The sequence below is a fragment of the Peromyscus maniculatus genome, chromosome 21 (genome assembly GCF_049852395.1).
Source record: "Peromyscus maniculatus bairdii isolate BWxNUB_F1_BW_parent chromosome 21, HU_Pman_BW_mat_3.1, whole genome shotgun sequence".
NCBI lineage: Eukaryota > Metazoa > Chordata > Mammalia > Rodentia > Cricetidae > Peromyscus > Peromyscus maniculatus.
In genome coordinates this window covers 2,547,932-2,572,462 of record NC_134872.1, presented here as the reverse complement: position 1 = coordinate 2,572,462, position 24,531 = coordinate 2,547,932, and the positions used below count along the sequence as shown (strand labels likewise).

General features: G+C 52.5%; 2 protein-coding genes and 1 long non-coding RNA gene across 6 annotated transcripts; 1 reads left to right on the top strand and 2 right to left on the bottom strand.

The window, feature by feature from the left end:
- Window positions 1-1,488: 1,488 nt before the first annotated feature.
- On the bottom strand, window positions 1,489-18,789 carry Nfkbil1 (NFKB inhibitor like 1). Of its 4 annotated transcripts, none has more exons than XM_076558190.1 (5): window positions 18,650-18,783; window positions 16,782-17,058; window positions 10,952-11,057; window positions 2,446-2,667; window positions 1,489-2,292 (listed from the first exon to the last, which is right to left on the bottom strand). In XM_076558190.1, the coding sequence occupies exons 1-5, from the start codon at window positions 18,670-18,672 to the stop codon at window positions 1,703-1,705; spliced, it is 1,218 nt and encodes a 405-aa protein (XP_076414305.1). In that variant the 5' UTR covers window positions 18,673-18,783; the 3' UTR covers window positions 1,489-1,702. The 4 variants fall into 4 exon arrangements, with proteins under 4 accessions (XP_076414305.1, XP_006995293.3, XP_076414306.1 ...); XM_006995231.4 differs by lacking the exon at window positions 10,952-11,057 and adding an exon at window positions 17,453-17,754 and having other exon boundaries at window positions 18,650-18,781; XM_076558191.1 differs by lacking the exon at window positions 10,952-11,057 and having other exon boundaries at window positions 18,650-18,789.
- Atp6v1g2 (ATPase H+ transporting V1 subunit G2) lies at window positions 18,638-21,435 on the top strand. Its single transcript, XM_006995232.4, has 3 exons — window positions 18,638-18,771; window positions 19,010-19,110; window positions 20,245-21,435. Exons 1-3 carry the CDS (start codon window positions 18,690-18,692, stop codon window positions 20,416-20,418), a joined length of 357 nt encoding a protein of 118 aa, XP_006995294.1. The 5' UTR covers window positions 18,638-18,689; the 3' UTR covers window positions 20,419-21,435.
- LOC143270005 (uncharacterized) lies at window positions 21,040-24,529 on the bottom strand. The gene is made up of 2 exons (XR_013046838.1): window positions 22,367-24,529; window positions 21,040-21,506 (listed from the first exon to the last, which is right to left on the bottom strand). It is a non-coding gene; the product is annotated as an uncharacterized LOC143270005 (long non-coding RNA).
- Between the last annotated feature and the right edge of the window lie 2 nt (window positions 24,530-24,531).

The window sequence follows — 24,531 nt, the reverse complement described above, 5'->3', positions numbered from 1 at the left end:
ACCCCAGCTCAAGGATCCTGACTCTATCGTGGGCTCTTTGCATAACACTTCCGAAATCCCCAGCCTGTGAGAGGAACCGGATGCCTGGGCTGCTCACATTTCCAAGACTCTTCTCCGAATCACAGCAGCTTCCTCTCACAGAGCTCTTCCTCCTGCTGCTCATACCTGCCTGGCCTTGGGCCTCTTCCTAACCTCCCCAACATCTCCCCAGGTCTCAGGCCCACTGCATGTTTCCAGCTCCTTCCTTCTCCTTCTCCTTCTTCTTTTTTTCTTCTTTTGGTTTTCGAGACAGGGTTTTTCTGTGTAGATTTGGAGCCTGTCCTGGAACTCGCTCTGTAGACCAGGCTGGCCTCGAACTCACAGAGATCCTCCTGCCTCTGCCTCTCGTGAGCTGGGATTAAAGGCATATGCCACCACCGCCCGGCTTTCCAGCAGCTTCTCCCTGCGCAATGCCGGGACCCTCCAGCAGGCCTGGGCTGTAGCGCTGATGGTCCCCTTTCAGATCACACATAACTAACTGCACAACACTTTCTTCTGTCTTGCCTCTACTTTAAAGCAAACCAAACCAAACCCCAAAAACCAGAGTTCTCAGTTGTGTCTTAGGCGTTGGTAGTGGGATCTGCCTACAATTTCTCCATTTCCAGAGAGCCGCTGAATTTCAACAGTGGTATGGATGGATTTCCCGTTCCATCTTCCATGTCTCAGACCCTTTCTCTCTAACCCCTCGGACCTCAGCTATGGGTTCTTGGGAAGGAGATGTTTATGTGGAAGGCCAAGCCTGGGCTGCCCAGAGCTGAAGCCCAAGTTTAGGGTTGGGGAATTGAACAGTAGATACCGGGATTGGAGCCCCAGAGAGATGAGACTGAGAAACCAGGGAAGGAGCGGCCCAGGAGCCCGGATAGGCTCGGGTGTGGATCTCTAGTTGCCCAAGAACAGACAACCCAGGTTACATAATCTGGCCCTTTCCGGCCTCCTTCCCGTTTCTAATTTTAGCAACTGAAATTCCCTCCCCCACAGGCTCTTCCTCCATCCCCTTTTTATTCTCTATCCTCCTAGGTCCTATGGTCCCCAGCCCTGGCTGCCCCCAACTCAGTTCATTCAGTGACTCAGCAGAGGGAAAGCCCTGTGTTGGGGTAGGGGTGCGAGCGGGGAGGAGGATGTGGTTCTGGTTGGGGAGCACGAAGGGGGGTGGGGGTGGTTTGTTCCCCTTTTCTCCACTCGTTCACATCTGTCTTCAGCTGTGGAGTGGTCAGGTCCCTGGGGAGGGAGCAGAGGGGGTTGAAGGACAAGCTCGGCCTTCGGAGGGACCTCAAGCCAGGGCAGGGGTGGGGGCGGGGGGGCTTTTGGTCTCTATTGACAGCAAGCGCTCCCTGTCTGACTATGTGCCGCAGGTGTGTGGGAGCTGCGGGTTTCAACAGTTGGGCGGGAAAGGAGATGTCATGGGTGATGAAAACCATAGCAATGGAAAAAGCAGAGAAGACTCTGGAGTGAGATGTGGAACCAGGTCTTATTAGGAAATGGCAGTCAGGAGCGGTGGCAGAGCCTCCCCGCCCCCTCCCCACCCCCGCATCCATTACGTGAGCCTGCCCCATATCCTCTCGGTGCAGTAGCGGCCTCTTGTCCATCCCCATCCATGACCTTGCTCCTCTTCCTGCCTGTCCTCGAGGCTACAGCCTCACAGGTTCTTGCTCATCCCCTAGGGTCACTTGAGGGCTTCTGCATGGCGGTTCAGGGCCTGAGAGAGGGCTGTCACGGCTCCCATCACACGGCCCAGCTCACAGGTCTCAATCTGGCTTCGGAATCGCTGCAGGAAGCGGTCAGGGTGCCATCGGACCTGCTGGACTCTCAAGTACCTCCTCAGAGCCCCCTGTTCCTCCAGAGGGGGACCCCTGGCCACCAAGGCTGCAGCCATGGCCTCTGGGTCCCCTCCACCAGGGCAGGGCCAGGGCACATCACCAAAGCGCCAGAGGCCGCCCCGCCCCGCCCCTCGTGGGTGCTCGGCCCTGGCCCCAGGCCTGGGAGGCTCTGGCCCTCTGTCCCTTTGAGCCTCTTCAGCCCTTCTGGCTCGGCTCTCACGCAGTTCCTCCTCCTTGGCCCGGGCTCGCTCTCGGAAAAGCCGCTGTTCCTCCTCTTGCTGACGCCAGCTGTGACCGGAGCCCCCAGCCCTTGGGGGTCGGCAGGATCTCTCGGCCTCCAACTGCTGCCGCCGCCGTTTCTGGGCATGCTCCCGAGCCAGGCGATCTGACCAGGCTGAGAAGGACTCGGGCTCCTGCGTCTCATGAGAAGCATCATCTGTTTGGGAGGAAGGAGGAGGGTGTGGGAGAGAGGCTGTGATTAGATGGACAAAAGAGAATGAAACAGAGGACACATGCAGAGGCCCTCGGTGGAGAGCTCGGAACGCTGCCGGGGAGAGAGGGCAGCTGCTGGCCGCGGTTGGCTCCTCACCTTCAAACCTCCCGAGGACCTCCTGCCATTCATCCTCCAGCTCGCCCTGCAGCTTCTGCCGCCACTCTCGCTCCTTGGAAATCTCATCATCCTCTTCCTCTTCAGCAGAATCCCAGGGGGGTCCCCAGCCCAGAATCTGCCCAGGAGTCTCCCCATCCTTATTCTTTATCCCCATGGCAGAGGGGCAGCGACTGAGCAGCGGCAGGAAGAAGTCCGTGTAAGCTAGGGGCAGAGAGAGTGCGCAGGGTCAGAGAGCCCTGACAGGGTCACCACCGGGGGGCTCTAACTCCTGGGTTGGGGATACCCACCCCTGAGTTCACGTGAGCACAAGTGTGGAAGTTTAGAATGTTGTGACCTGTTCCCCACAGAAGACTCCAGTTGGCTTCAAGCACTGCTGTAGCAGGTGATGTTTTCTGGCCCCAGGTCCTGCTACCTAGGGCAACCTCAAATTCTTTTGACTACTTTTTATTTTTGGCTTGAAACTATTACCACTATATACACATTCCTAACTATGGTTCTCACCCAAGACTACACATTAAGATTACCGACAGGCGGTGGTGGCACACACCTTAAATCCCAGCACTCAGGAGGCAAAGGCAGGTAGGTGAGTCTTGAGTTCGAGGCCAGCCTGGTCTATGGAGTGAGTTCCAGGACAGCCAGAGCTACATCATTGACCCTGCCTCCAAAAAGTAAATAAATAATAGTAATAGAGAATATCAAACACCATGCCTGTATCACTACAAACATAAGCACATTTACATTTCTACCCAATAAAGCTGAAATAAATGTTTTTAGCAGAATTTCTCTGCCTTAGCCAAGGAAGGAAGGGGCAACAATGAATGTGAGCCACATGGATGCCGCCAGCCACAGAGACACCTCCTTCTAAATGACTGCTGGCCAAGGGGGGGGGGGGAGTAGGAAAGAACCAAACATCTTGGGTACCTGTTTCTGAACCCTGATCTCACCAGGTAGAGACTACAGGGGCTGCCAAATGCCATGTGGCTTGCTCCTCCCTACCTCAGTGAAGCCCACCAGCTGGGCCACCAACTGCCTCAATTCAGGAGCCAGAGGCAGGTGAATGGGGCATCTTTCCTGCCCTGTGGACCTATCTTGTCTCCTAGAGTAGGAAGAGATGGGACACCAGGCCTGGCTGGTTCCAGGAAGTACTGTTCACCGACCAGGAGGATGGCACAGAAGCAGGCTGACCTGTCATTGCCAGGAAGATGGAAGGGCCTGCCCTTGGCTACCCAAGGTGCCAATCCCCTCTGAAACCACATCAGGGTGAGGCAGGTTTCCTTAGCGCTGCTGTGACCTGCCACAAACCCTCCCAGGCTGTCCCACTTACCAACTATCTTCTGGGCTTCTCGCTTTCAACTTCTTCCCACCAGGGCTCACCACGGTGTGTGTAGGCTGTGTGAGAGTGTATAGTGTGTGTGCGTGTGCACGTATGTGTGTGCGTGTGCGCGCGTGTGTGTTCAGGCTTGCATAGGTTTAACTCATAGGACTTTTGATTTTTTTTTTGTTGTTTACCAACACACCCAGCTTAAAATTATAACTGCTAACAGTTTGCTGCAACCCCCAGTCCTGCCTTGGTCCGTGTAAATGCATGCATGGCAATTTTATTTGGAGGCTTGTGACCACACACTGTGCACATTTACTCAGAGGTATGCTGCAACCAGCTCGAAACTTGCTTTTGAAAATATTTTTTTTCTGAAATATCCAATTTATTTTATTGGCTATGGGATGGTGTGTGTGTGTGTGTGTGTGTATGGTGTGTGTGTGTGTGTGGTGTGTGTGTGTATGGTGTGTGTGTGGTGTGTGTGTGTGTGTGTGTGTTTTGAGAGAGGGTCTCATATAGCCCAAGGTGTTCTAGAACTCACTTTGTAATTGTAGCCTAGGCTGGCCTCAAACTTGTGATTTTCGTGCCTCTGGCTCATGTGGCCTAGGTCTGTATGGGTCAACACATTCCACTTAAATTACAGAACACCTGGGGCTCCCACATCACACACGGTCAGATACGCCCCAAAGACTGACAGTAGTCAGGGGTAAATTAAGATGGAGCTGCTCGTCTGGTGTTTTTGTTTGAGACGGGGTCTCACGACGTAGCCTAGGTTGGGTTGAAACTCACTCACGGCCTCTCCTCCTCACAGCTTTTTTCATTTAGCACCTTGTATTTTTCCACCGGAATCTACTGTCTTACTCTCTCTGATGATGGTAATGAGTGCTCCGCTGTGAGCCGAGACACAGAATTCTCTCCACCCCTGCCTGTTAGACCGGGACTACAAAAACCTGCAGCCTCAAACCTGTATGCCTGTGGACTTGACAGTGTCTGCTTGGGGGAGATGTTCTGAGTCCAAGCATGTACAAGCCTGCCAGTGTGCCCACCTTCCTTTACTGTACATGCATGCCAACCTTTCCATGCTGCTAATGGGACAGGTTAAGAATAGTTTTATTAGGCCAGGCATAGGCCTTTAACCCCACTTGGGAGGCAGAGGCGGGTAGATTTCTATAAGTTTGAGGCCAGTCTGATCTACAGAGTGAGTTCTAAGGCAGCCAGGGATATGCAGAGACCCTGTCTCAAAAAAAAAAAAGTTTTATTAATGAATTTATTTGTTTTTTTAGTATTTCTGGCTACTAGTATTTATTTTGTGAATGACCTGTTCATATTCTTCATTTTCTTCTTAGGAATTTTTTTCATATTCATACAGATATGAAAGATCTTTGGTTTTTGTATGTATAGCCTTGGCTGTCCTAGAACTCTGTAGACCAGGCTGGCCTCAAACTCAGAGATCCACCTGCCTCTGCCTCCCAAGTGTTGGGATTAAAGGCATGCGCCACCTCGCTTAGTTTAAGAAAGTCCTTTTTATACGACCATTAAAACACAGTCTTTTCTCCCTTTCTATCTTTTAAAAGTTTTTAATTCTCAGCCGGGCGTGGTGGCGCACGCCTTTAATCCCAGCACTTGGGAGGCAGAGGCAGGCGGATCTCTGTAAGTTCGAGGCCAGCCTGGGCTACCAAGTGAGCTCCAGGAAAGGCGCAAAGCTACACAGAGAAACCCTGTCTCGAAAAAACCAAAAAAAAAAAAAAAAAAAGTTTTTAATTCTCTACCAAAATTTTCTTCTTGACTTCATTTCAGCTTTAGGAAGATTGGTGTCAGCAGAGGGCAGAAGAAAAAGGCAGACCCTCTGGAGCTGGTGTGATAGGCAGTTGTGAGCTGCCCAGCCTGGGTGCTGGGTGCTGGACCCGGGTCCTCTGAAGGAGCAGTGTGCCCTACTGACCGCTGAGCTGCCTCTCCAGCCCCTAAATCAACTTTTCCAATGTTCATTAGCAGAGTCTCTTCCTTCCTTCCCCCCCTCCCTCCTTTTCTTTTTTGAGATAGGGTCTCACCATGTAGGTCAGGTTGGCCTAGAATTCAGAGACCCGCCTGTCTCTGCTTCCTGACTGCAGGGATTAAAAGGTATGTGACATCATGTTTGGTCAATATGTACTTATATTGACCAAAAATGTATATATATGAAAAAGTTTTGTGGAAGAAACATTCACTTTCCCTTAATAACAAAAGCAGGATTCTCTCTTCACGTCTAACGGCACAGCACTTCTCCTGACAGCGAGGGAGGCCGCACAGCAAAAGAAACAGGGTTGGGGGCTGGAAGTGCAGCTCAGTGGTACAGTACTTGCCTAGTGCATGCCAGCGCCCTGGCTGGAGCCTCAGCACCACAGACAAGAACAACACACTCCTGCAGATCATCTCTCTGTCCCAGCCAGACTTCTGAACAAAGAGACCCAAGGGTAACCAATGTTTCACTTTCTTGGGGCAGTGAGCCCCCTTTTCTGGCCAGTTATTTGTGTGTCTCTCTTTGAGGTCAGTCTGGCCTGACCAACTGGGTTTCACACCGTGAGTCAGGAGGTCTCTGTTCTCAGAGGATGCCCTGCTTTAGAGCAAACCTCGGTCAAGTCAGTACTGAAAACAGGGAGGGCTGCTGCCCTCTGAAGACACCTTTGGGGCGAGGCTGCCCCTCCCTCTGGTAGGATACAAGATGGGTTTCATGACCCCTGACTCACCCTGAGATATATTCTCAAAAACTGGTCTAAATTCTACCTTCAACTTCTCAAAAAACAAAGCAAACAAAACCTTATTTTCTTTTGTAACAGAACTCGGCCCTTGTTTCCACTCCCAGATGAGGAACACTGGCCACAGACCAGTACACTGAGTTACAACCCTGTCCTACAACTGGATCTTTTTGCCATAATTTTTTCAGGAAAAATTCCAAGATTCCTCCTATCCAGTACTTCATGGCCTCAGCATGGGACCCACAGGTGCCTCCCATACTGGCCTGCCTTGAACTCAGACTTAGCTGACATCCCGACGGACGGACGGCCATGCATGCTCCCCTCCACCTCCGGCTTGTGCTGCCAGCCCCTCCCCAGGCCGCCCCACTCCCACCCCCCCTCCGACTTCTCCCCATCTTCCCCCCTCTCACCCACACATCCTCTCCCTCACACACTCATCCAAGGACTTCACAGGGGGAACCCAGGGAATAATTATCACCCCCCCCCAACATCTGTCCCCTTGAGGAGGCAGCTAGCAGAGACCCCAACACTATCAGGTACGTGTCCCTGTCCCCGACGGATCTGTCCCAAACACAACTGTTCTAGGTCCAGCCTACCATCACTGGGCCATAGACTCTCCAGTCCTCACCACCGGACGGCCTGGCCTCCCCTCCCCTCCCCACCCCTCCTCTCCCCTCCCCTCTATCTATCTATCTCCCCCACCCCCCTTCCCCTCCCCTCGCCTCCCTTCCCATCTATCTATCTATCTATCTATCTATCTATCTATCTATCTATCTATCTATCTATCTCCCCCGCCCCCTATCCTCCAGGAAAACTAACCATTTGCTATTTCCTTCAGTTTTTTAGGGATCCAAAACCTCCAACTGCAGGGTCGACATACAACGTTCTTGGCTGTGTCTCCTGTCTTGTTCTTAGACTAAGGCAATGCCCTGTCCAAGGTCAGTGTTATCCTTGCCAGCTTTGACAGGAATGGAACACTCTCAAATTTTTATTTATTTATTTATTTATTTTCGAGACGGTTTCTCTGTGTAGCTTTGCGCCTTTCCTGGAACTCACTCTGTAGCCCAGGCTGGCCGCGAACTCACAGAGATCCGCCTGCCTCTGCCTCTCAAGTGCTGGGATTAAAGGTGTGCGCCACCACCACCTGGCTTTTTTTTTTTTTTTTTTTAAAGCATAAAATAGCTTTTAAAAAAATCTAATGGTGCCCGGCGGTGGTGGCACACGCCTTTAATCTCAGCACTCGGGAGGCAGAGGTAGGCGGATCTCTGTGAGTTCGAGGCCAGCCTGGGCTACCAAGTGAGTCCCAGGAAAGGCGCAAAGCTACACAGAGAAACCCTGTCTCGAAAAATCAAAAAAAAAAAAAAAAAAAAAAAAATCTAATCGGGGGTGGGGGGTGGGGGAGACTAGGCAGAGAGGAGGGGGGGAACTGGGGTTGAGATGTAAAAACAAACAAACAAACAACAAACAAACCAAAGGAACCAATGACAAGGAAAGATTTAACAATTATAAAGCCTACATGTGTTCAACAGACCTAGAAATATAATAATCCCAGTCCTGAAAGCCGCATCTTCACCATCACCATCATAATCAGGGGTGCTGTGAGACCTCCTGGCAATGTGTAAATATTCTGCCCTTGACTTTACCCCTTCTCTGTAGCGTTTATTATTTGCTGGAGATGGAATCCTGGTATCAGTGCTTGGGTCAAAACCCCAGTCTGCCCATTCATTGTTCACCCAGTACTTAAACACTCCGTTTCTTTTCTCACTCATAGCACAAAGATGCTAACAGTATTTGTGTCCTGGTTTTATGGTTGGGAAAATGTTTAGTAAGGTTATAATAATAAGCACACAATCAATTTTGGCATCTGACTGATTTTAATTGCTCCTGATACTGTACAGTAACCTACAGAAGATGAATATGGAATAAAGATAGGAATTTTGTTAAAGAAAAAAAAAAAAAAAAAAAAAGAAAGAAATCTAAGTAGCAATAAAGACCCTGACCAGAGCCTCACAGTCGGATGCCGTGTCTGCAGGAAATCCCAGGCTGCTGCCTCACGTCACGGACGCAGCTGAAGGTTCAAGTCTCTGGTAAAGAAGTAAATACAGAAAAAGACACAGTAATCGGGAGAAGCAGAGGCCACGAGTATGGAGAGACGCTTTGGGTGAGGAAGGAGAGAAGGAAAAGGGTATTTTAGAAGAGAGTTTGTATGTGTCAACTAAGATTCTCCTAAGATAAAGTGACTGCACTGTTCCAAAACGGAAAGACAGAAAAGGGCAGAGCTAACAAGTGTGAGTGTGCGGGAGACGCGCGAGTGAGTCACAAGGTCTGCAGCAGCCAAGGGCTGGAGAAGGTGAGCAGCGTGTGCTGGTTAGCGCCACTGAAACCGACATCAGCACGGCACCCACCCACAGCTACGGCCCAAGCTCTGCTTCTCAAGTCTCCTGAGATGCTCCGCGCTTAAGAACACTTGCCGAGGGCTGGCTCAAGAGACAAGAGTTTTGTTTCGTCAAGCGATCGTTTTCTGCTGAGTTTGTCAGGCTTTCCGTTACTTTGAAAACTGAATTTTGACAAAACTAGGATTCTGCTCATTTAAAAACTCTGTTTTCAAGCCAGGCGTGGTAGCACACCCTTTAATCCCAGAACTTGTAAGGCACAGACAAGAGGATCTCTGTTCCAGGATAGCCCAGTCTATATAGTGTATTCCAGAACAGCCAGGACTATGTCTCAGAACACAACAACAAAAATAAGTAAAGTAATAATAATAATTAGTATTACCACAAAACAAAATTCTACCACCTCCTTCCCAGGAGTCTCACCTTCATCTTCCAGGGGAGCCAGGGCTCACAAAGACCTGCAGGGCCATCATTCAGATACCTGGCTGCAACCACAGAAGGCACCACACCAGGTATTAAGTACCAACAGCTGTCGACTTTAAGAAATGACTAAACGGATTTATTTTTCAGAGCATGCTCAAGGTAAGGTGCAAGGCAGCTGTATTAGAACACCAGTTAAGGGCTGATCCCTTTCTTCAAAAGGGATCCCATGTCCCAAGTGCCAGTCGGAGACCAGTGAATCCTTGGGCCAAGGACAGCTCTGGGCTTTGGAGAGGTCCGAGAGGAGCGCTCACACTCACGCTGACCTATGCTCTACCAGGCTAACCCTTTCTGGAGCTGCCATAAGAAATGTCCCCAGGATGTCCTCACGGCCTGCCATGCTCATCCTCGGCTCAGCCTGCACCACCTGCTCCACGTCCCAGTCACCACACATCCCTTGGTTTCTCCTGGGCCTCAGAGTCTCTCCCTTCTACAGTCTGTGCAGTATAGGAGACCCATGCCAGGGAAAACTAAGGAATAGATCTTCACGCACATGTACTCTGCTCGATAGTTCTAGAAGATACTGGGTGGTAAAAACAAAAGGCTTCCCAGGTTACCACTGTCTCAGAGGACATGAGTCCTCTATTCTGACTTCCCTGGTCCCTTCATTCTGGCAATGACCTGGCTTTCATTCCCAGTACCACTCAGAATCAGCAAGGCCTCAGAATCCAGCATCCAGCATCACCTCTCTGCTACTGGGCACCCTCCATCTTCTAGAAAGGTCGAGAGGGCAGATCCAACAGTGACGAGACCTCACCAGGCTGCACCTAGACTCAGTGGTCTTGGTCCACTCACCTCCCAGCCATGCCTCTAAGACCTGGTGTTACTCTCCTGCCCCTGGCTCACCTCAGTCCTTCTTCCAGGAAGGCCTCTTAGACCAGACACCCATCGTCTGTCCCAGTGTGCTATGCTAAGACAAACTATTAAGGCTGCCCCTGAGTACCAGAGTAAGAACAGCTCTAAGCTAGATTTCAGTTTTGGGAGCATCTCACATTAACCCAGGAATTGGGTCTATCATAAAACTCTCCCTTACACCAGGCAATGGTGGCATACACCTTTAATCCCAGCACTCGGGAGGCAGAGGCCAGTCTGGTTTATAGAGTGAGTTCCAGGACAGCCAGGGCTACACAGAGAAATCTTGTCTCAAAAAAAACCACTACCACCACAACCACCAACCACCAAAAACAACCCTCCCTCATGATAAAGGCCTCTTGATGCTCCGTGGACTGGGCCCTATCAGTTCCCCTCTGCTTCAACTGCAGCCAAACAGTGAGGCCCGCCACTCCGGGTTTAAGTTCAGGGGTAGGGCTGCTCTGGTACAAGATCAAGCTGTCTATTCCTGCACAATGCCTGGAAATCCCTCTCTCCTTTTGGGGAGAATCAGGTGAAACCTGTCCTCAAACGCCCCCAGATCCTAATGAATAGCCAAGATCATTTCTCTCTCCTTGCTGAGTTCTAATGATATAATTTTTGAAATTCTCTTAAAAAATTAAAAAAAACTTTTTTTAAAAGATTTTATGTGTCTGAGTATTCGCCAACATGTATGTATACCACATGTGTACCTTGTGTGTACCTGATGCTTGCAGAGGTCAGAAGAGGGGTCAGATCTCCTGGAACTGGAGTTACAGATGGTTGTGAGCTGGGTGCTGGGAACTGAACCTGGGTCTTCTGCAAGAACAAGTGCTCTTAACTGAGCAGCCCTCTCTCCAGCTCAAGCTCTCTCGTTCTACCCTCCAGGCACTGAGGGGCCCAACCTATTTCAAGGAATTCATCCTGGCTCTGTTCCCTCCAAGAGACCTCTTAAACTACCTGGGTGGCCCCACCTCTTCTCCCATACCCCATATTTCAGACTCCCGAGACATACACAGGGCTTCTTTCCATCCTAATGGTCACTACTGTACTCTGCCTGGACTCACTAATTCTCACCCGTAACCCCTCCTTCCTGCCCTTAGTGTCCTCAGCGCTCCCTACAGGCCCAGTGTGACGGTGGTCTTGTGTGAGGAGCCACTCATTGTTATTTTGCTCATGTTCTATTGAGCAAATTCTTAAGGAACCAACTCCTCACCTAGAAAGGCACCATCTTTGCCCAGGCTGGGCCTGAGACTCAACCCACACAATCCCGTCTAGGGAAGGCTCTCCCGTATTTGAAGCTTTCCTATTCTAACTTACAATTATTGCAAGTCTCAGAACCACATGACCCTCCCTGGGTGCAGATGTTTCTCACCCCTCATTGCAGCCAGAAACAAAACAGCTGCCCCTGTCTAACCCAGAGGTCTCAACCCGCCTCCTGGCTGGGGCAACTCCCAGCAGCTCTCACAGATGCTTTCTTGTGTTTAATTCTGCGTTGTCTTTGGCCCCTGCTTACTCAACCTCCTGGTAAATCTGTCTTCCTGATCTCTGGTCTCGGCTCCAGATGGTGCCGCCTCAGGGCAGCAGCCACTGATCGCACCCCTGCCACCCCAGGACCTCCTGATCTAGTGTCACAGTCTGACCTCTGGTCTCCCTCAACAGCAGCCCCACCTCCCCTCTCCAGAATATTTGATGTCCTGTGGTCTCAGGACTCTATGACAAATCAGCGTTGCCAGCAAGGGCCCCCTCAGCCCTGAAGCAAATCCAGAAGGTGGCCTCCATCTTTTGTGACCCTTGTGTGTGGGGTGTGTGGATGCTGTTCTGTGATGGGCAGCTGCACAGGGCGGGGCTCCGGCAGGGCTGCTGCTGTTTTAACTGTGGGGCTGGGAGTGTGAACCGCTGGTACAGTATAACGCTTGCCACGAAGCGGGAGACCCTGAGTTTGCATCCCCAGCATCCATATAAAGCCAGACGCTGCAGCACACACCTGTGATCCCAGCGCTCCCACGGCAAGGTAAGACGTGGAGACAGGCGTCCACACAGACTCACGGACCAGCTAGTCTGGTGTTCACAGTCAAAAAGAAACAAGACACCATCTCAAATACAATGGAAGTTGAGGACCAACAGCCAACTGTATCCTCTGACCTCCATACACAGGTAGAAAAATAAAACTAAATTTTAAATGAATAATTAAGCTTAATGAGCCTTGGCTGCAGTCTATCTTAGGGTGTCACGATATCACTGTAGAGAATTCTCTTTAAAGAGCAGGCTCAGGACGTCTAGTCTGACCCCTAGTAACTCATGACATCTTACAGAGATACAGTCCCAAGAAGAAATAACTTATGCTGTAAAATGTATCCCACAATAAAGGAATGAATGTCCACCTAAGCAGGCAGACATGAACCCACACAAGTGTCCCATTCCATAAGACCTTCACAACCAGGTCACCATAGTGTGAAAATGCTTCCCACTGCCCATACAGACCTGGATGCCACATGTAGACAGCTCCTCTCCACTGTCTATAGGTAGCAATAAATTCTCTACTGCCTCGGGTCGCTCCCCAACCCCCACACATAGGTTTTCACGCAGCTCAGGCTGGCCCTGAATTGCCTGTGTAGCCAAGGCTGGCCTTAACTCTTAATCTTCCTGCCTCAGCCTCCTGGGTGCTGGGATTATAGGCACGAGCCACCATGCCTGGCTCTGGTAAATTCTTTCAGCACCCATTTCCTGACAGGGCAAGGGTTATGAAACCTGCACTAGGGTGACAGATCTGTGGGTGTGCAGAAGGCGAGGCTGGAAGGGCAGGTGGAACATAAACCGTGCCTAGTCATTTTAAAACAAGGCTGCCTCTGCCTCCGCCTCTGCGGTGCAGATCCAGTGCATGGTTCGTCTGCTGCTGTGCTGACACAGAACACAAGTGCAGTGAGTGTTAGATAAAGATAAAACAAGCCCAGAGGTTCGGGCTGTGTCCCCGCTACTGGGGACAAGGTCAAGAGCTGCCGAGGCTACAGTGTGGCCACTGTCTCCAACTAAAAGGAGGAAAAGGAGGCCCGGGATGAGGCTCAGTGCTTTGCCTGGCCTGTGTGAGGCCTTGGGTTGAAGTCCCAGAACCACGAGAAAAGAAAGCGACAATAAGCTGGCTCACACCTATAACCCCCAAACTTAGGCAGGGGGACCCACAGGCAGAGGATATACATCTCTGTACATTTGTGGTTAGCCTGGTCTACATATCGAGTTCCAGAAAAGCCAAGGCTAGAGAGAAACCCTGTCTTTTTTTTTTTGTTGTTGTTGTTGTTGTTTGTTTTTTTCGAGACAGGGTTTCTCTGTGTAGCTTTGGTGCCTGTCCTGGAACTCACTCTGTAGCCCAGGCTGGCCTCGAACTCACAGAGATCCACCGGTCTGTGCCTCCCCAGTGCTGGGATTAAAGGCCTGCGCCACCACCGCCCGGCGAGAAACCCTGTCTTAAAAAAACAACCAAACAGGCAAACAAAACCATCAGGACAACAAACCCAAACACCAGAATGATTGTTTGTTTTTTACCCAAAAAAACCCTGAGAAAAATCCTGTTTGTCGGTGTTCATGCACACCTGCTCTGTGCCCAGGATGGCCGCCGCCTGACATGTGCTTCCCTGATGGGCCTCTCTGACAGCTCAGACTGCTCTCCCAGAGGCTCCAAAAGTTACCAAAGCCTAAAACGGGGAGGCCCTCTTCTGGCCTCCAGTGGGTATGACAAGCCCGCCCAGTCACTTCAGTGCACTTGGGCATCCTCAGACTCCTGCTCAGTGAAGACATCTTCACTTACTAACCCAACTATTATCTCCAAAGCAGCTGGCGGCTTAAGGAGATGGAGACGCCAGAGTTAGAGCGCCACCTGGTGGCGGGACTGGCAAGTGGCGGGAAACAGCCTGAGAGGCGGCCAGGGTTTGGGAGAAGTATGGCGGGAGGGAGGGCGGGCGGGCGGGTTTCCTCTTTGGGACATTGCAACCTCCCAACTGTGACGTTTCAGACAAGTTCCTGAACCTCCTAGAAAGGCCTCACTTTCGTCACCGCGTGTGAAATGTTTCACATGCTTCTCAGAATCCATACGATGGAAGAACCTTCTCCACCATCAGGAGCTGCTCAGCCGAGTTTACTTGAACCACACGAAAACAGCATACTTATCATTACGTAGCAAAACTGCAGCTAATCTGGTGGGCCATGTGCTCATCACAATCTCCATTTTAGAGGCAAACAGGCGCCCCAAGGTAAGGGTGCAGGTCCCAGAATCCGCAACAGCTGCCCCACCATGCTTTGTCACTATCCAGGCTCATGAAGTCATTCCTAAGAATATTTTAATGGCTAAATCTACCTTGGGTTACAATTGGTCTCTGGTCACTTAGACCAGACATAAATTTCTATGGTGAACTGGTCTCTGGAGCAGCCATAAATTCCATAAAAAGTGACCCTGAACTAAAGGTTAACTGTCCGTCTCTCCACTTCTGAAAACAACTTGCTTGCTGCAGATGTCCAGAGCTGCCTTTCTGTATATACATCACAACTGCATTTTTTGCCTTTAAAAACTCAAACAAATTGGAGGTCAAGGCCGCCTCCAACTCACTACTCTGGTTGGAACAGTCCCTCTGATGGTAAATAGACTCTGTTAGACTTATTCAGGCAACTCTGAAGTTTTTCTCTTCAGGTACCCTATTTAAAAAAAAAAAAAAAAATCAAGCCGGGCGGTGGTGGCGCACGCCTTTAATCCCAGCACTCGGGAGGCAGAGCCAGGCGGATCTCTGTGAGTTCGAGGCCAGCCTGGGCTACCAAGTGAGTTCCAGGAAAGGCGCAAAGCTACACAGAGAAACCCTGTCTCGAAAAACCAAAAAAAAAGAAGAAAAAAAATCAGCCAGCAGCTGCCGCCGGCACCTGGCAAACTCCCTCTCTTTAAGCTAAATAACTAACTACAGCACACGCCAGCCTGCTTTACTCATGTGAAGCAGAATTAAAGAAAAGGATTTTTTTTTTTTTTGGACTAAGGAGAGGCCAAGCTGGGGATGAGAAAAGGGGCCGGCGGCGGCGGGCTGGCACTGCTCACATTCTCCAGTGCTCGCTCGGAAGGCAGTCAGTCTCTTGGTGGACTGACCTCCCCCCCAGTCAAGACGCTGCTCTTCACGGAGCTGCTTCTGCCTTCACTGCCAAAGCAACGCCTTCCGTGTCGTTTTTAGAACACGGGGTTTGACGGCGCTCATCTGGAAGTATGCTGTCTAGAGGAGGGCACCGGGCTGGGGAAGCTGGGGCCGGCAGGGCAAGCACACACAAGTCTCTGGTAGAAAACAGCCGGGCGCTGGGCTCGGCAGGATAAGCTCATCACCATGGCCTCCATTTAAGTTAGATTTGCTTGTTTGTTTTTTTGAGAATCCTAGGCCTGGACCAGACTGGCCTTGAGGTGGACCCCATCCATGCTCCTGAGTGCCGGGGTTACAGGAGTGCATTGTAATTTCCCGTATTTCTAGGTGGCTGGGCTGTTTCTGGGCGGGTTATCTGTACAAACCGGAGAATAGAACGGGGCTGTTCTCACTGTGAGGCCATTACCACTGATTTGAGATGTTCTGTTGTTATTTGAGAAAGGGTCTCTCTCCAATGTCGCTCTGGCTGGCCTGCAACTCACTATGTAGACTAGGCTGCTGGTGAGCTCAGAGTCCAGACTGCCTCTGACACCAAAGTGCTGGATTAAAGGCCTGCGTCACCAGCTTTAACTTCCATTTTTGTTACAGAATTTTGGTGGAGACTGGTCCCCAGGGTGTTTCTGTATTTCAGAAGTATAAACCAAGGACCACAAATCTGTTCATAACATATGAACCCGTATCTCCAACACGACTCCACACCAGGTTTCAAGTCCGCTGACCATCTCAGCTCATCATGTGACTCACAGCAGGGATACTTTGTAAGAGTTTGCGGGGAATCACAAAGGTTGCTATTGTTTTAATTCCACACCGAGAGAAGCAATCTAAGCTGGGGGTGGAAGGGGCGAACTTTTTAGAGGTGAGATCTGACCCAGCACAATCAACCTCAAGGCTGTGCCACAGGCAAAGAGCCATCAAAGGAACAAAGTAATCACTGACCCTGAACGATAGGCAACGCAAAGAAAAGGGTGCGGGCTGGGTGGCTGGGTGTGGTGGCTCCTGCGGGCAATCTCAGCACTTGGGATGCTGGGTAAGACTGTGTGTATGAGGCCAGCCTGAAATACACAGCAAGACCCCAACTCAAAACAACCACCCCTTGCCCCCAAAACCCAACTGCTTCAACAGGTCCCGGGGACCAAATAACTAGCTTATTTCCCAACTATTTTTGTTGTTGTCGGAGACAGGATCTTCCTATGTAGTCCTGGAACTCACTGTGTAGACCAGGCTAGCCTGGACTCGAACTCACAGAGATCCTCTTGCCCCTGCGTGCTCAGGTCAAAGGTGTGCGCCACCACACCAGGCCTTTATTCCCAATCGATAGCTGGCTTCCGTTCCAGATCGATCCGATCGGCCTCTCGGGACCGGTCCCCGCTGACCCACTCACCATCAGGGCCCTGGCGGGCGGCAGCGTGCAGCGCCGTGTCGCCGTGGCGGTCCTGGTGGGCAGGGTCAGCCCCGAGACGCAGCAGCAGGCACAGGGCCGGGGCATCGTGGCGGGCACAGGCCCTGTGGAGAGGAGGGGGCTGCCCGGCATCCACATCGAGGCCGGGATGCCGCTGGAGGAGAGCCTGGGCTCGCACCAGCCGTCCTGCAGACAAGTACCGCCGGAAGCGTCGCTCTCGGCGTTGCCGGCGGGAAGCAGGGGCCATGGAACTCTTGGGCTGCGGAAGAAGTGGGAGACGGCAGCGTGAGGACCCAACGCGGCTCTCCCTCCGCCGCAGACATGCCCTCCTGCCTCCCTGTGCTCCCCTCACGTCTCCAGCCGGAGATGAAGCCTGTTCTAAACTCGCATCCCTTACCAGATGACAGGTTGGGGGGGTCGGGGAGGATGGAGTTAGGGGCCGGGGCCACAGGTTAGATTTTTGATGTCGTTTTTGAGAAAATGATACATAATTGTTTTAGGGCTCCAGGGCCCAAGGGAAAAAGTTAATTCTGAACTTTGGAGGGTTAAAAAGAAATCAAGAAAGGCCAGGTGGGGGAAGTGTTCATCAGCCCAAGTCTGAGCTGCAGAGAAGTCCCAAAGGCAGAGCGGTCTAGACAGCGAATGCGATGTACCCGGCAGACAGACGTGGAGGCGCCGTCCTCGGGGGCCCGGGGGCAGGGCCCGCTCATCAGACCTGCTCCCCGCCCCCGAGGACCCTCGGAGCTGGGGGCCGAGGCCTGGGCTGGGGACGCTCCGAGGAGGGAGGCGCGGAGGGAGGCGGCACTCGGGGCTGGCGGAAACGGCGCCAGCGCAGACGCGAGTTTCGGGCGGAAATGGACTACGAGGCCCATCCCGGAAATCGTTCCGCCCCGAGTGGGTGACTCGTGCTTAGGCCTCCGGAGGGGAAACAAGGCGATTGCAACACAGGGTCCTCCTGAAACCGGAAGACAGGATTAGCCGCGGGGTTAGGAAGGCGAAGCTGGGGCCCGGAGGCTGGAGGGCTAGTTTGAGGTTTATCTCGGACCCCTCGCCAGGAGAGAAGGGATAATTAGTAACGGATTAATAGAAAAATGAAAAGAGAAAGAGAGCAAAGAGAGGAAGTAAGGTAAATTAGAGAAAAAATTTCATCCCAGCCCTCGGGAGGCAGAGGCAGGCGGATCTCTGAGTTCGAGCCCAGCCTGGGCTACAGTGCGAGTTCCAGGACAGCCAGGGCTACACAGAGAAACCCTGTCTGAAAATACAAAACTAAACAAGAAAGAAAGAAAGAAATCACAATGAGGCCAAAATAGACAGTAGATCCCAAAAGAAAAGTCCACGAGACGACACTACGAAGACAAACGTAGGGCGGGGCAGGTGAAATGTGTGCACACGGTCGGACTTGGAAAATGTTTAAAAAAAAAAAAAAAAGATGGAGACTGAAGAGGGGGTGGGGCGGAGGGGGCGCGGAGGCAGGGGAGTGGGAGTGTGAACCCACCGCCCCGTTCTCCAGGCACATCCTTACCTTCCCACCCCATCCTCGTCGTCTTTGTGTCCCTGAGACCACCGGCCGAGCTCTGCCCCGTCCCGTCCCCCGGCCCCATCCCCGGTGACCCTGGAGCGAGGCCCTGCACCTGCTGCAGCCCGCCTGCTCCGGGCCTGGTCTCTGCTGCCCCCGGGCGGCCGTTTGGGGCACTACCTCAGCGAGGCCCGCCCGAGAGGAGGACCAGCCGTGGGCGTGAGGATGCAGACGACGGAGGGAAAACGGGAGCACTAAGACCCAGGGGGAGCGGAGGACTGCAGCAAGCGGCCGGAGGAGGAGGCGGCGCCGGAGGGTGGGAGCCATCTGGTACCTTGGTCGCCTTCGAAACAGCATCTTCTCCAGCGACAGAAATGGCCAGTCAGTCCCAGGGTATCCAGCAGCTCCTCCAAGCCGAGAAGCGGGCAGCGGAGAAGGTGGCCGATGCCAGGAAGAGTGAGCCTCCTCTTTCCTGTCCTAGGGCTCTCAAGGAGAATTCAGAGGCAGGGGACAGCGGGGTTTGAGTCCTTAGGAAAACCCAAGGATACTGGAGACGGAGCTGGGGGGCTGGCAGCTTGCTAGGATGGAAGAAATGGGTGTTAGACAGGACGCTGAATAACTTTCTGGAGGGACTGGTTCCTACTAACACACTGGGGGTGGGGGCGGGGGTCTGTACCCACTGTCCTGCCTCTAGGGAAGGCCCGGCGACTGAAGCAGGCCAAGGAGGAGGCCCAGATGGAGGTGGAGCAGTACCGCAGGGAGCGTGAGCAGGAGTTCCAGAGCAAGCAGCAGGCGGTGAGTGGCGGGGGCGCGGGGGAAGGACCACCCGCCCGTGCAAATTAGCGGGGCCTCCTGTAGGGTGTATGTAGGTGGCTCAACCAGAACCTAGGGTGTCGGAGGGCTGAAGGGGTCCTGACCCGGGGTCCTGACCCGGTCAGGGGATTTTAGAGGGCATGTGCAACTTGTGGGGGCGGCCTTCACAGTCTGTGTGGAGTGTGGCAACATCGATGGTGTGGGGGGAGAGGAGCGGCCTTCACAGTCTGTGTGGAGTGTGTCATCATCGATGGGGGGGGGAACAGCCTTCAAGGTCTGTGTGGAGTGTGGCAACATCGATGGGGGGGGGAGCAGCCTTCACAGTCTGTGTGGAGTGTGGCAACATCGATGGTGTGTGTGGGGGGGAGCAGCCTTCACAGTCTGTGTGGAGTGTGGCAACATCGATGGGGGGGAGCAGCCTTCACAGTCTGTGTGGAGTGTGGCATCATCGATGGGGGGGGAGAGGAGCCTTCACAGTCTGTGTGGAGTGTGGTAACATCGATGGGGGGGAGCAGCCTTCACAGTCTGTGTGGAGTGTGGCAACATCGATGGGGGGGGGAGAGGAGCCTTCACAGTCTGTGTGGAGTGTGGCAACATCGACGGGGGGGGGGGGGGGAGCAGCCTTCACAGTCTGTGTGGAGTGTGGCATCATCGATGGGGGGGGGAGAGGAGCCTTCACAGTCTGTGTGGAGTGTGGCAACATCGATGGGGGGGGGGAGCAGCCTTCACAGTCTGTGTGGAGTGTGGCATCATCGATGGGGGGGGGAGAGGAGCCTTCACAGTCTGTGTGGAGTGTGGCAACATCGATGGGGGGGGGAGCAGCCTTCACAGTCTGTGTGGAGTGTGGCAACATCGATGGGGGGGGCACAGAATTTCATGGCCATCGTGGTGAGAGGGTGGGAACTTTAGAGTGTTCTTTGGGTGAGGTTGCATGTCAAGTCTCAGAAATCACAATCGGGATTGTGCTGACCTGTTTGGTATCTAGATGTTTTTGTGGGGTGGGAGTGGTTTTGAGAAGGCTTTCCAGGCCTCATTCGGGATCCTTCCTTCTACATGCTGGGACCTTTCTTTCTGTTTCTGCTTTTTCTCTCTCTCCTCCACCCCTCCCCTCCCCAGGCCATGGGCTCTCAGGGGAACCTGTCTGCTGAAGTGGAACAGGCCACCAGACGTCAGGTTCAGGGCATGCAGAGCTCCCAGCAAAGAAATCGGGAGCGTGTCCTGGCTCAGCTTCTTGGAATGGTCTGTGATGTCAGGCCCCAGGTCCACCCCAACTACCGGATCACTGTCTAGGACCACTCCTTAGGGGCATGTCCCTGGAGTCCGACTCCCCTGCCAGCTCCTTCCACAGAGAAATATCCCAACTCAAAATCACTTGTGTAAGCATGCAGAGTCCCTGTGTTCAACCCCTAGTACCACCCCCCACCCCCCCAAAAATCACTTCACATAATAACCTGTTCTAGGAGAGAGACTTCTAGGCGACAGGACCCAATATTCTCCCATGAGACTTACCAACAGCCTACTCAAACCTGAACCTCTGTGTTCCATGACACCCACTGGAACTATACTAACGAATGCCCAAGTTGTCCTCATCTGATCCTTCTGTGAGACGTGGCATGGGGGCAGGGTGTGGGAAGCACCCTGACTTCAGAGCTGGCAGATTTGGGTTCCTCTCTGTCCCCTGCTCCTTGCTGGCTGAGAGACTGGGACAAGCTATTTAACCTGGACACCTCAGTGTCCTGTTTGCCACGGCGATGATGATGATGATGATGATGATGATAATGGTTAGCTCCTATGGTGGCTGCTGTGACCTGTCCTGTAAGGACTCAACATGGTTCAGGTGGGTGTAGCTGTGACTTGATAAACCGCAAGCCCATAGTATGGCCACCCCGCTTGCCTGCCAGAACCCTAGTACTCTGTCTCCTGGCTTTTATTCGCGGCACTCTATAATGCTCAGTCATTGTGACTCTAGTGATTCTCTAAAGAGTTTGTTTTTCCTGTTCTCAGAAGGCACATCAAGACCCCTGAAAAGTTGAAATGATGATGTCATTTAGCCCCTCCCTCCCTCCCTCTCTGAGTCCCGAGTATGAACCTCTAGCGTCTCTCTCTGTTCCTGGTGAGCTGCTCTGTCCCTTTGCTGGCTCTCCCTCTTTGCTGTTTCCCAAAGCTTACAGCTCCCAGAGCTGAAGTGACGCCGCCGTGGCATCCGCATTCATGGATTCCTTCCTGTGCCTCAACACCTCGCTTCCCTGAGTAACAGCACAGTGTCAATAAAATGCCCATGACGGGTCAGCTGGTGATGGAAGCAGACTCTTTTTGCCGCGCCGTTTCTCATTTTCATTCACCCGCCTCAGAACGCTGCCAAAGGCTGTCCTGGGAAGCTTTTTGGAGAAACAAATCACATAGTAATGTGTTACTTTCTCTCAAGTGGGAACGTGTGTGGCTCCTCAGAACCGAGGGCTGCATATGATAACTGTAAGAGAAAAGTTGGCATGTCAGAACAAGCACTCTGCACCTTTCCTTGTTCTATTCTGCTTATTAGTACCTGATGCTTGTGTGTGTGTGTGTGTGTGTGTGTGTGTGTGTGTGTGTATGTGTGTGTGTGGAGAGGGGAGGGGAGGGAAAGGGAGAGAGGGGGGGGGAGAGGGAGGGAGGGAGAGAGGGAGAGAGAGAGAGAGAGAGAGAGAGAGAGAGAGAGAGAGAGAGAGAGAGAGAGAGAGAGAGAGAGAGAGAGAGAGAGACTCCTTATGTATTTTACTATGTATCTTATATCCCTGGCTGCCCTAGAATTTGCTATGTAGACCAGGCTGGCCTTGAACTCACAGAGATCCACCTGTCTCTGCCTCCTGGGCCCTTGTGCTCCACACCTGGCTGTCATTATGCTTCGGTATTGGCCCTCATTATGTAAAGTATCTGAGGATAGGCCCTTGTGTCCCCAGAGCCTGGGATAGCACTTGGCACATGACTGGCAGCTGGCGAATACTGTAGAATAAAATGATGCTCATGGGGTGGGAAACTGCTCCCCTGTGACTAGTAGTCTTGAAACCGTTCTCTTCACTGTGAAGGCAAGCTTGTTTCACCTAGGACTTGAATCAATGAGATAACCTAGTCTTTTCATGTATGACTTTTCTGTAGGCGGACATAAAGGCCCTAATGAACGACCTAAGAAACTTCTCCACCCAAGTCCAGACTGGCAGACCAAGGGCTCACTGGCAGTAGCATGGGGTGGTAGGTCACTTACAGGAGCAAGGGACACTGGAGCAGCTTCTCATCAGAAAGGCATCGCCTCCATCACCAGAGTTCTCTACATAACTTGTTCGCAGATCCACCAGAGACTCCTGTCACCAGGAGTCTTTATTGGTGACATAAACTGGGTGAAGGGTTCTGTGTCTTGCAACTTCTTTCTGAATTTTATGAACCTTCTCTAATCTCGTGAGGAGGGAATGTTTCAATCCCGAAGAAACAGCCATGCAACATCAACCAGACTTTGAGGCAGGGAGGCAGACTTGATGGGAAATAGGAATGCTTACATCTTGGTGTCATCCTGTTGGCTGTACTGCTTTGGGCATCTTGCTTTATTTCTCTATTTGCATTTGTTTAGAGGAGCAGGGCATGGTGCCTACCGCCTTTAATCCCAGCACTTGAAGGCTGAGGTCGGAGAACTGAGAGTTGGAGGTTAGTCTAGGCTGTACAGTAGACTCAAACTCACTAACAGAAAGGAAGGACAGACCAGGGGACTCTCCTTGCTCTGGGCCAGTGGCCCAGGTTTTAAGCATTGTTAAAAATCACTATGACTGTTAATGAGTTCTTTAAGTTTTCATTGTAAGTGCTCCTCTGATGCCCACTTTCCTGTAAATAAGCAGACACCAGGAGGTGGGGCGATTTGATTCTCTACTGATAGCCCTTGAACAATTCCTTCCTGCCTTGGCTGCCTTAAACAGGACGTCATCAAACAGCCAGCCAGACCATCCTTTGGCCAACACGGGCCATTTTGAACACTTTAAGAAAACCACACAGTGGTGACAGCTAATCGCTCCAGCTCCTGAAGGTGTGGCCTCAGCCAGGACGGTTTGAAACAGTTGGTTACGGGATTTTTTGCTATCACAAGCCTTGATGGACTCTAGATGACATTCAGTCTCTGTGTCCTCGTCTCATGCCCCTCCCGCCCATAGTCCTGGAGCAGAGGATGTGTGTGTGATGGCTGGTGCTAAAGGGACAATATTGTGAGGGTGCAAACCCAAGCCTTCATCGGCATGAGTTTGCTGGGGTTGGTGCAAACGTCCTTTGCTAAGCAGAATGTTTGACTCACTTGATGGGTCAGCTGGGATAAGTCCAATAAAAGTCTCCCCTTGAGAGGTCTTCTCTGGCCTTTCAGGCTGAACAACAGGAAGAAAGAAGTGGCTGAGAGCCTGCCGTCTAGGTCACTAGAAGAGTTCCTGGGGACTGTCTTCTCAGATCTTCGCTCTCTGGGGCTGCAGCACTTCATGCTAACCGGGGTGAAGGATCCCCACTTAACTCCTAGGCTAACACAAAAGCGGCGGCATCTGTGAGCGCCGACACTAGAGGGCGCCACCGGCCCCGATGCCAGCGCGCCTCCCTCCGCCGTCAGATGCTGAGGGATCCGGGGAGCTTCGGAGTTGGCCGGGACGCAGCCAGCTGGCTGGTGACAACGGAACCCACTGAGTGGTGACGCGTGCTGACAGCGGAAGCTCGCGCTTATATTTATGATGCAGCGGGGCCGCAGGATCGCTTCTGATGTGTGCAGCATCCCCGAGGAGGGAGTACCACATATTTAGGGGGAAAAAAAAATCCAGGCCGACCCATGGCGTTGTTGTGGCGGGACTGAGAGCATTCTGCTCTCATTAACACAACTGCGGCGGGCTGCATAGCCCTCGAGCCCCGCCGTTTATTTTTTTAGCGCTTGGACAGAATGCAAACCTCCACCTCCCAAGCTGCGACGCTGCCAGTGTCGTTTTGGGTGAATCCAACTGTCACGGGCGTGACCATGCCCCGGCCCCCGCCCCAGCACCCTCCCCGGCGGAGACCTGACCGAACCCAGCCGCCCCCAGGTCACCTTGACTACCAGGCTGAGGACCCCGTGAGAAACGCTTCCCGCGCGGCCCGCGGAGTCCAGGATGCCCAGAGAGAGGTGGCTAGGGAGAAGCCTGGCGTGGCACAAACAAAACAAAACAACACACACAACAAAAGCAAAGCCGAACGCCGAGGGGAAGGCGGTGGAGAAGCGTAGAAAATCAGGAGGGGGAGGATTTCGGGGGGAGGCGCGGGCTTCGCGTCGCGCTTCCGTCCCTGGCGGCCGCGGTGGGGGTGGTGGTGAATTTCAAAGAGACATTTTCCGAAGGCAGCCCCGGAGCGCGCGCCACGGGGGGGGGGGCGGGGCCCTTCGCG

Bases quoted from the DNA above. Each gene is read 5' to 3' on its own strand.
- Nfkbil1 (XM_006995231.4), bottom strand. From the start codon at position 17,671: ATGGGCCTCGTAGTCCATTTCCGCCCGAAACTCGCGTCTGCGCTGGCG. The intron at 17,059-17,452 runs GTACATCGCATT...CTTCTTCCGCAG, and splicing joins CCTCCACGTCTGTCTGCCGG to CCCAAGAGTTCCATGGCCCC. The intron at 2,668-16,781 runs GTGAGTGGGTCA...CTCTGCCCCTAG, and splicing joins CGCCCGCCAGGGCCCTGATG to CTTACACGGACTTCTTCCTG.
- Atp6v1g2 (XM_006995232.4), top strand. From the start codon at position 18,690: ATGGCCAGTCAGTCCCAGGGTATCCAGCAGCTCCTCCAAGCCGAGAAG. The intron at 18,772-19,009 runs GTGAGCCTCCTC...TCCTGCCTCTAG, and splicing joins GGTGGCCGATGCCAGGAAGA to GGAAGGCCCGGCGACTGAAG. The intron at 19,111-20,244 runs GTGAGTGGCGGG...TCCCCTCCCCAG, and splicing joins TCCAGAGCAAGCAGCAGGCG to GCCATGGGCTCTCAGGGGAA.